General features: G+C 50.2%; 1 protein-coding gene across 2 annotated transcripts; it reads left to right on the forward strand.

Moving 5' to 3' along the window:
* The first annotated feature begins 1,958 nt into the window (after window positions 1-1,958).
* On the forward strand, window positions 1,959-10,499 carry SPRY1 (sprouty RTK signaling antagonist 1). Of its 2 annotated transcripts, XM_084886715.1 has the most exons (3): window positions 1,959-2,120; window positions 2,760-3,335; window positions 6,152-10,499. In XM_084886715.1, exon 3 carries the CDS (start codon window positions 6,207-6,209, stop codon window positions 7,170-7,172), a length of 966 nt encoding a protein of 321 aa, XP_084742841.1. In that variant the 5' UTR covers window positions 1,959-2,120; window positions 2,760-3,335; window positions 6,152-6,206; the 3' UTR covers window positions 7,173-10,499. The 2 variants fall into 2 exon arrangements, with proteins under 2 accessions (XP_084742841.1, XP_084742842.1); XM_084886716.1 differs by lacking the exons at window positions 1,959-2,120; window positions 2,760-3,335 and adding an exon at window positions 4,229-4,357.
* Window positions 10,500-10,875: the final 376 nt, after the last annotated feature.

The raw sequence follows: 10,875 nt of genomic DNA on the forward strand, positions 1-10,875 counted from the left end.
ACTGTCTATTTTAAGCTGAAAATTTAGAATTTCTATAAAGTCTTATAGTTATAGACAATCAAAACGAAAGGGGTTTTTTATTAAATGTCTGCTAGATCCAGGTTGGCAAGGCTATCCCCCCTATTTATTTGTAATCTAGTATGTAAAATATATATATTGATGCATTTTATTGCTAAATGATGTAAAGGATCACTGGTCAATTTTGTGCACATAATATTTTATTTCTAAATACAATATGACCCATGAATAGATAGGTGTTATAGATAAAATGTCACACGTTTTATAGCTTATTATAATTTAAAAATACTTAGACTCATGGAATTTGTAATTTCAGACATCTACGATGGAAATAGTTAGAAGTTTACTTGTGATAGGAATCTATGGAACCTCTTTTGTAGGATTTATGGAAGTAGAATGTTGAGTGCTCCCTCTCCTGGTTTTATCATATTGGTGAACTGACCTCCCATCCCAAACCCAAATGGGTGATGATGGCTGAGCAACCAATTTTGAAGAACCAAATAAGATACCATGTCGTGATATTCGATTTCTGATTTGATGGTTACACATCAATTCATAATGGTAAAAAAGCCTATCCATCATTAGAGTTCATTGCATCCCAGAATATAATGAGATCTATGAAAAAATAGAAAATGTTTACAATAAAGTTGATTTTTATCTTTTTAAACAGCCTATTTTACTACAATTTAAAAGAGTAAGAGCAAGAGTAAATATGAGTATTGGTCTATGTTATTTTCTGGTGCTGCTTTTTTTCTTGCTGATGGTCTTAGCACTGCCCTAGGTTCCTTACAGGTAATTCCAAAGACACCCTCATGCTCAAACATGTGTAAGTCCAGCATAGAAAAAAGCCAGTTTCAACAGAATCACTTGTTATTGGAAAGAAGGAGATTTAAAAATTACTTTGAACTGAAAATTTTCAATACTCAGATTTATATGGGACTTAATCCTGGAGTTTTATTTTGTTTGGTTTGTTTTTCCAAAGACTTTAAGTTACTTCTTAAATGTAGTACCTGGAGGAAATATTTCCTTTCCACTTACTATGTATTTTTATTTTTAGGTGTCTTTTAAAAGTCTCTGAGGAACCTTACATTTTACATTAGTTAGCCTAACTGCAGCATTAAGTGTGATTTTGATAATAAACATCTAAAATCTAGTAGTTTCAAAAGAAATAAAAAGCAAGTTTCCTACTAGTAAAAAATGATTTTTTAAACCCCAGTAACAATAGAATTATAAAGCTTTTTGTTAAATTATTTCTACTTTAATTGGTTGGCATATAGCTGATTAAAAAAAAATAGGTTGGGCTTTTTTTTTTTTTTTGCAAAAGTATACAAATATATTACAAAACTGAAGAAATTTGGAATTTTAAAGTTTGATTGATTTTTGAGAAATTATATCACAAATCAAGATGAAGCAAGTATGATAAAATGGACAGCAAGAAATTTTAGCTCTATGACATATTGTCATACACATTTGCAGTAAGGAGTCCACCTTTCAAACTTTCAGATTTTGCATCTTCTGAATTTTGCTTTACATAGGAACTGAAATATTACCATCTTTTTATATCAATATGCATTTTCTCTCTAGCTGATCAGAAGCGATGGCTTCACACACAACTTTTTAGTCTTTTATTCTTCAAACTTATTTTCTGATTCAACTTTACAGAACCCTTTTTATTTTATTTTTTAACTGAGATAACTGAAGATTGATGAATGCATTTGAAGGTATTATTTTTATGGCAAGCTGCACTTGCAGGAATTGTCGGAGGCGTCCTTTCAGAGGATGTTTTTTGCACGCGCGTCCAGTGCAACATTTCCAAGTTGGTGCACTTATAACGAAAGAGGAAACAACTGCTGGGGAAATCCTGTTCCAGGTTTTCAGGCAGCCATGTGATTGACACATGATATCACGGGAGGCGTGTCCTGGGGTGGAGGTGGAGGTGGAGGCGAGGCGCTGAAATTGTGGGGAGCTGGAGTGGGATTGCTCTGTGAGGCATGCCGTGGTGTGCGGAGCGATAGCGGCGGACAGAGCTCCCTGCCCCGGATCAGGAGCAGCCACGGCCGCGGGAAACGTGCCTGAAAAGCAGTTTCCAACCTTTGCGTTAGGTAAGAGCCGTTTTCTTCCGTTCCTTCGGTAGGGGTTTTAGGAAAAGATTAGGCGAGAGATGTCGGCTTTTGCAAGGAACGGAATGCTTCCTTGAACTCGCTTTCTATGCGGTTGCAATTCGAATTTCCAGGAGCCTTCCCACTGCTAAAACCCAGTGCTCTCAAAGTAAATGCTATCGCGGGGTGGGCGATGAGAGAAAAGAAAGCCCGCGGGGTCCCTTTGATTCCCTCCCCCATCGGAGAAGTAAGCAGTTTAAAGTCCGAAGCGGTCCGAAGCGGCCCGCGGGGCGGTGTGTGCGGAGGGCGAGGGGCTGGCGCTCGGCGCGCGGACCCGGTGCGTGTTTGTTCAGGCATTGTCGGAGCAGCGATTGTTGAAAACCTGAATTTCCCGTCTCTGCGTATTGATTTCCAATGCGCAGAGGCGTCGCTTGAACGCTGCTTGAACTCTCGGGCATTCCGAGGGGGCCGAAGCACTTGGGCAAAAAACGTGCAACATCGCATGTTACTTCGGTTCTCGGCTGACACGCCGACCGCGCGCCGGCCTGTCCATCACGGGGCGCAGCCTCGGCCCGCACATGGCAGCGGGCGCCCGGAAAGAGGGACATTAACGTGATTTCTCTCCCCATCCCTCCGCCGCAGGCTCCTCGGCGGACGCGCAGGAGGCTCGGAGGACCGGGAGTGGACGCCGGGACGCCCCGTGGCGCGGAGCGCGGACCGGGACGGTGCCGGGACCTGCGCGGGCCCACGACGCCCCGCCTCTTCCCCCAGGAGAGCCCCCCAACCTCGCCCCCTTCAGAGAGCGGGGAGCCAGGCCCGCCCTACCCCGGAGCGGAGCGGCCTCGGCCTCGCGGGCGTGCGCTCCCGGGCCCCGTCGCAGACAGACGCCGGTTCGAGACCCGGCCCGGGCCGCGGGGGCGCCACAGTCCGGACGTGGAGCTCGCCCGGAGCGGTCCGCGCCGGGGAGCCCTCTGCTCGGGATTCGGAGCCTCGGACCTAGGGGCCTGCGCCCCCGCTCCTGGGCGCGCTGCCCCGGAGAGCCCGGCGGTGGATGCTGCTGAGCCGCGAGGCCCAGGCGCGCGGCGAGCGCCGGGGCCGTGAGCGCCGCGGCCGGAAGGGGCCGCGGGCCATGCCTCTTCGTCCGCCCCGTCGCGCTTGATGCGGCGCCGGCCCGCCGCCCGCCCCGGGACCCGGGCCCCCGCCCCCGCCGCGGCCGAGGTGAGTGTGGGGGTCGGGCGGCAGGTGCGGGCAGGGCGTCCGTCCCGTTTCCTGAAGCGGCGGCGGCGCCATGGCCCGGGCGTCCTTTGGGGGAACCCTCCGCGTGAGAGGAGGAGGGTTGGAGGAGTCTGATGGGGTTTCTCCCCGGAGGGCTTGGGGCTTTTTGGTTCGTGCGGGCGCCGGGCTTTCGGTGGCGGGGTCCCCGTGCGACGGGGCACCGGCGGCGCCGTGAGCGCGCTCGTGCGTGTGCGTGTGCGCGTGTGTGTGTGCGCGCGTGCGGGGCGCAGAGCCGGGTTCGCGCCCCCGCGGGCAGAGCCCCTGGCGCCCTCCGCCCCACGCTGTGCCCGGTGCCGGCGCGCGGCGCGGCGGGGACGGCGCGGCCCCTTTAAAGGGCAGCCCGCCCTCCGAGTCACGGACACCTCCGCCCCCGCCCCCGCCCGCCGGCGGGGAGCGAGCTTGTTTTCATTCATAACTTTTTCCCTTTCCTTCCTCCCGTCACTATTTACTCAGCGCGCCGGGCCCGGAGCGCAGAGGGCGCGCTTCCCGCCGGCCGGGCGCTGTGGCGGCGCTGCGGTGCGGCCGGCCCCGAGCCTTCCTCCCTCTGGCCCCGGCCCCGCGCCTCCCTCCGGCCCCGGCCCCGGCCCCGGCCCCGGCCCCGGCCCCGGCCCCGGCCCCGGCCCGGGCCCCGGCCCCGGCCCCGCGCCTCCTTCCCTCCGGCCCCGGCCCCGGCCCCGCGCCTCCTTCCCCCCGGCCCCGGCCCCGCGCCTCCTTCCCTCCGGCCCCGGCCCCGCGCCCCACTCCGGCCCCGGCCCCGGCCCCGCGCCTGCCCCCCTCCGGCCCCGGCCCCGGCCCCGCGCCCCCCTCCCTCCGGCCCCGCAGGCCGCCGGGCGTCCAGGTACAGCGGCGCGCCGCTCGGTCCGCGGTCCGTGCCCCGCTCGGGCTCCGCGCGCCGCCCCGGCGGGGACGCAGGCGGGTTTCGGAGAACCACGGCGGCCCCCGTCTGCGAGGGGCTGTCCGAGAAGGTACCGGCTGGGATCGCGTGTTCGCGGGGCGAGCCAGGGAGCGTGGTGTGTGTGTGTGTGTGTGTGTGTGTGTGTGTGTGTGATGGGGGTGGATGGGGACGGGACCTGTGTGTGTGTGTGTGTGTGTGTTATGGGCGTGGATGGGGACGGGACCTGCTGCCCAGGCGCCTGGCTTCAGGCCCGGGCGCCCCGCTCACGTTCTGCTGGCCTTCCCAGCCTGCGGGGCCCGGGTGGCCTCGGGCCATGAACACGCGGGGGTTTTCTACTCTCCCAATCCTTCTCCTTCTCCATCTCCATCGTGTGTCCTCCTTAGTTCCCGGACACACTCCTTCCTTTCCAAGCCCGGGGTGAACGAGTGTGGGGCCGGGGGATGTGCAGGGGCTGGCTGTCCCCAGCCTGGAAGGACCGGGATGGAACCCAGCAGGCTGTGAGCCTGTGGGTCCCGTGTGCAGGGGAGGAGGAATCGAGCAGCATCTTGGCGGAAGGAAGGAAGGAGCCCCCAGAAATGAACATGCAAGATAGTCACTCTAGTTATTAGATGGGATGGACTTCTATTTGCTTTATTCCTTAAGCTGGTGGTGGTTGTATTTTTATCTTGTCTTTTATTTTTATTTTATGTTTTTGGCTCAAAGTGCCAGTAGAGAAAAGGCATTTTTTCTTTTCATTCTTGAATTGAGTGGAATCTGGAGACTTCGGGAGGAATTTGTGTGAAAAATAATCTAGTTTGCCACTAATTGAAAACGGAAACGTTTTTATGTTTGGTCGTTTGTTTTATAAGGAATGCATTATAAATGAGTAGTCTTTTACTGCTGGTAAGGAAGCATAACTGCTCATTTTTATCAGGGTATTGCTGTACTTATTTTTATTACAAGCAGCACGTTAATTCGGAGTTGGCAGTGCTTTTGAAAACCAGGCTGTCACATAGATGCAGATTTTTAAATTAGAGGAAATACAGATAATTGAAATGGATTCCCCCCCCCCATATTGCTTTAAAGGCCTAACATTTGTTTATGCACGAAAAGTTATCTTGTTATGTGAGTCTTTTCATGATTTCAAATGTGAATATGCTTCAACACGAATGGACTACATTGAGGGGGGTGTGTGCGTGCTCATGCTCACACACACACACTTTTGTAGCTGTAAACACCAAGAACTGCTAACTTCGTCTGTATTCATTTTGCGTCTCGTACATCAATAAGGAGCTAGCATGAAAGTCCTGGTTGCTCACAGAAAACGACTTCTTATTCTGAGACTCCATTTTAGTTTGGAATCTCTCTTTTTTTAACGGATGAGGTATACCTTGACCAGTTTCTTCATCCTGAGTCAAATGCTTGTAACAGCAAACAAACGAAAAAAAAAAAAAAAAAGCAACAGCATCAAAGCCATTTTGTGAAGTGGATATTTTCCTTTATGGAGATGGACGGACACCGAGCTTCCTAGTCCAGTGCTTATGCTCAGTGTTCCCTACAAGGGCAGATTTTCATTACTTGTTAGTTTCACCCACAGGAAGGCATTGCTTCCTGATTCTGCTTTTTACAAGTGGAATAGCCTAATTTTTATGGCATGGGGTCTCTTGCTCCGAATTCTTCCTCCATGATGTGGGCCTCGGCCTCTCTCGGATTGGACCCCAGCCAGGACCCCAGCATCCCTGTAATCCACTGATGAAGGTGATCATTACCAGGTGCTTTAGGCAATTTGTGACTTGACAGGGTTTCTCCCCCCCACCCCCTTTCTAAAAGAAATACTTCCTGTCATTTATTTTCTCTGTCTTTTTCATGTTCGATTTCCTTTTAGGATTTCAGATGCATGCCAGGTTCCCGCTGATTGCCAACATTCAAGATCCCTACACATGGATCCCCCAAACCAGCATGGCAGCGGCAGTTCGTTGGTCCTGACCCAGCCGCCCGCCCTGGACAGCCGGCAGAGGCTGGACTATGACAGAGAGATCCCACCTGCTGCTATCCTGTCCCTGGACCAGATCAAAGCCATCCGAGGCAGCAACGAATACACGGAAGGGCCGTCGGTGGGGAGAAGGCCTGCTCCCCGCACGGCCCCGAGACAAGACAAGCACGAGAGGACTCACGAGATCATACCGATTAATGTGAACAACAACTATGAGCACCGGCCTGCGGGCCACCTGGGCCACGCGGGGCTGGCCCACCACCACGCCCGGGGCCCCGTGCTGAGCCGGTCCACCAGCTCCGGGAGCGCCGCCAGCTCGGGGAGCGGCAGCAGCGCCTCTTCGGAGCAGGGGCTGCTGGGAAGGTCGCCGCCCGCCAGGCCCGTCCCTGCCCATCGGTCCGAGAGGGCCATCCGGACCCAGCCCAAGCAGCTGCCGGTGGCGGACGACTTGAAGGGCGCTCTGAAAGAGGACCCGGCCCAGCACCAGTTCATCTGCGAGCGGTGCGGCAAGTGCAAGTGCGGCGAGTGCACGGCCCCGCGGACCCTGCCGTCCTGCCTGGCCTGCGACCGGCAGTGCCTGTGCTCGGCGGAGAGCATGGTGGAGTACGGGACCTGCATGTGCCTGGTCAAGGGCTTCTTCTACCACTGCTCCAACGACGACGAGGGCGGCTCGTACTCGGACAGCCCGTGCTCCTGCTCCCAGTCGCACTGCTGCTCCCGGTACCTGTGCATGGGGGCCATGTCTCTGTTCCTGCCCTGCTTACTCTGCTACCCCCCTGCCAAGGGGTGCCTGAAGCTCTGCCGGGGGTGTTACGACTGGACCCACCGCCCGGGCTGCAGGTGTAAGAACTCCAACACCGTCTACTGTAAGCTGGAGAGCTGCCCCTCCCGGGCTCAGGGCAAGCCCTCATGACTTGGGAGGGGCGTGCTCGGACCTCCCCAACTAACTTTCCGAGCGGTGGCTGTTGAAAAACGATGCTATTGGATACTGATGTTTATTTTCTTGACGACTTTCCCCCGTTTCCTGCCTTCTCTCCTCCTGTTCCCAAGGCTTGACTGGTGGATGGTACCCTCTCATGGACAGTCAGTGAGAACGGACTGGGTCCCACTCAGGACAAGAGCCTCTGCCACACCCTCACCCCCCTCCGGAGGGTGTTGGGAGCCACGGGCTGGGGTTTTGTGTAGCTGGGGTTTTGTTCTGCAAGCAGCTTAACAAAATTGCCCACGCAACACCCCCCTCCCGACCACCATCACCACACACACACACACACACACACACACACACACACACACACCCCTAGGGGACAGTGATGGAGAGCTGTTTTTGATGGGGTTATTCCGGGAGCAGGGAAATTGGTGTTTAAAAAAGCAGCCCTTTACTTGCTTAAATAAGCTATGTATTCAGTCTGTCTCCAGTTAGTGCTATCTTCCTAGGCCTTGGACCCTTACGTAGCCCGGGAAGATATATTTTTGTTATCACATAAACGTTTTCCTTTAGCTACTGCCTCCTTGCCCCTCGAGAGTCCTCTCCCCTCAGTTTTGGCATTGTCTTATTGTAGCCATGCCATGGTTTTGTTTGTTTGGTGGTTTGTTTTTTTTTTTTGTATGTAATGTTAGGTTCACTCTACAGTGTAAATCTTCACATTGGAGATATACTTGGTTGTATCTTGCTGATCTTCGTTCTAGCTTTCTTATTTGGGAAGGTCTCAGCCACCTTCCTTCCGCACCCCACACCTTTCACCACATTTCTCCTGTCGTTGAGGGCACTTGGGCTCCTGACGTTGATATTTATAGCTAATCCGTCTGCGGGTGTCAGAGAAGTATGCTGCCTCAAGTGATCTTGGCTCGAATGGTCGGTCCCTTTGCCTTGGTTAGTTAACAGCTGAGCAAGTCTAATCTCTTCTGTGTTTTCATTGCCTTAACCACAAATTGTGGTGCTTTTTTGTATATTTTATGTATAAATCACAAAGTTGAATTCTGACTATTTTTAAGACAAAAGTCTGTTAAACTTTTTTATTGTAAAGAATATTTATTATGCGAATCTATTATTTTATGATATTTATTGCAAAAGACTGTTGAAATGTACTCATGTCTGAATATAACAAAATATCAATACATAACGGAAAATAAGGTGATACGAAGAAAGTACATGTGTTAACTATAATGCAGAAATATATTAATGACAAAACTGTCTCTTGATTTCTTCATTTATTGGCCTGTACTGTGATGGTGATGTTGGTCGTTTGCTTTGACTCTTCATGCACACTCATTTAATTTCTTTCCCTGAATATCCCGAATCTAGACACAGGTGACTTCAAACTTTGAACTAGATGCTTCCTGGGAAACGCACTAATCAAAATTTGTAATCCAAATTCTGTTTCAACAAATTCCCAAGTGAGTTGCTATGAAGTAAAAATGTAATTAGTATAAACAATCACTCCCACTTTGGCTGTTTTGTAAGCAAGAGGCTTTCGTGTAGGTCTTTAGTGTCTTGGAATGGCCCATATCTAGAAGTTCTTAAAAATATTTATCTTGACTCTTGGATTAATCAAAAATTAGTCTTCCATCAGCAAAACCTACAGAAGTTGGGCATGCCGGGAGTTTCAGGCACTGCTGCTGTGATAAAACATTCTAGAAGTCAGAATGCACCAAGGGAGAAGCTCCCAACAGCAGAGACGTGCTTTGAAAACATTCCTGCCCCTGCCTTTCCGTGTCCTTCAGTGAGTCCTGAGTGTGGCCTGGTCACATTATTTGTCTTCAGGTCCTGTGGAACAAGGAATCTGGAGGCCTGAAACTATAGTATAGAAAAAGTAAATATGTTAATTTTTTTACTTAGCTAAAACCACCGCATAGCTGGTACCTTTGGGTCTGACAACATTTGTCCAAGTGAATCCTCAGACTCAGAGTCATGGACTCCCTGTGCCTAGACGATCTGTCAAACCTGAACAATTCCCTCTGTTTGAGAAGAACATGACATCCTGAGGACATAATGATTTAGGCTTTTCAAAAACGATCCAGCCTTTTTGTTTGGATGGGTATCTCTTAGACAATTTGGTTCCTAGCTTTAGAAGTCCCGTTCTTTGTAACCAGGCCTCCGTTTTGTTTTAATCAGACAAGGCATGCGTGATAGAAGCCTGTTTCCGTGCTGCCCCATCAAGCCGCTAGATCCTGTTGTGACATTTGATAATCAAGGGGTATCTCTGATCTCTGAAAGCACATGTATATCTGTGATTTGGAAGCTCCTTCAGAATCCAGTATCTCAAATGTGAACTTCCTCTGGTGCTCATGTTATACAATGTTATCACCGGCCCCCTAATAACAGAGTATTTCATTGAGACTGGGATGCCTTAATGAATGAAGTGTAAATACAGGCTCCCTCAAGACACTGCAACCCTTTTCTGTTCTTCAGACCCTCAGTGTAATGAGCTGGTGTGAGGACTGTCTGCGGTGATAGTAACCAGACAAGAAGCTGTAGTTGCTATTGAAAGAAATGTATAACGTTTATGAGCACGAGGTATGCTGGGGAGTTTTAACTTCTGGCTCTCTGCGGAATGCATTAAGATTGCAGCCCGGAACCGCCAGCTGCTGCTCAGCGCTGTGTGTCCTCTGCCTGCGTGTCAGGCCCACGTTCGGAAGCAGCAACAGGACAGAGGTGTGGGCGAATGCAGGCTTGTCAGGTGGCAAAGCAAAAACACTTCGATTCAAAACTTCCTCCTCTATGATGGTTTAAACCTGGAAGGAAAAAAAACATTGGGGTGTGTCCTCATAATGCTTTTGAACCTGATTCTGAGCGTCATTTAAAGTGCAAGGGCCCTGACAGCATTGGCAGAGCTGACATCCCTTCAGGACCGCTGGCTGCCCTGTGCTGATCCTGCTCCCTGGAAGCAGACAGGCCAGGTAGATGGGCTGACCTCTGTTCCTCAGTCCTGTTCCTCCTCCTCCTCTGCAGCCCTTTTTGTGAAGTAGATTCTCTCCAGCCTGATTGCTGACTGCCAGTTCTTTTTCAAGGGAGTTTTATTCAGAGAATTTACTTGTGAGTAAAACCAATCCTGGATTCCTGTAATTGAGTCGTTTCCTATCAACGGAGTTTATAAAATGTAATCTAGCAGAAAAATGAAATGCAGGGGGGGAAAAAAAGATAATGCTTCTTTTTGTGAAGGCCTAAGGTGAATCCTTAAGTTATAGGCAGTTGAAATTATTTTGTGGTGTTCAAAATCCAAACCCTAGACCATTCCAGTTAGGACTAAGAAAAAGAAAAGTTAAAAAAAAAAAAAAAAAAAAAGTGGTGATTAGAGTGAAAGGAAGCAAGTCAGAAACTAATCGTGTGTTTACCCTAAAATTGATATTGGAAGCAACTCAGGATTCATTTCTGGAAGATTGATTTAGTTTTTGAAATTGTCTCCTTTTCCTAAATCTTTTCTTACTAGAGCGTTTCTTAATATTTCATGGCCATTTTTATGCATAGCTGTTTAGCAAAAAAAACAAAAAACAACCACCAACAACAACAAAAACAATCCCTGTTGAAACACTGAAATACTGAAACAAAAAAGTGTCTAGACAGTTCTCTTCTAAAATTCCACACCATACAGACTTTTTTTTTTAATTGCAAGAGTTTA

Source organism: Pipistrellus hanaki (assembly GCF_964339955.1).
Source record: "Pipistrellus hanaki genome assembly, chromosome: 5".
Lineage (NCBI taxonomy): Eukaryota > Metazoa > Chordata > Mammalia > Chiroptera > Vespertilionidae > Pipistrellus > Pipistrellus hanaki.

Bases quoted from the DNA above. Each gene is read 5' to 3' on its own strand.
- SPRY1 (XM_084886715.1), top strand. From the start codon at position 6,207: ATGGATCCCCCAAACCAGCATGGCAGCGGCAGTTCGTTGGTCCTGACC.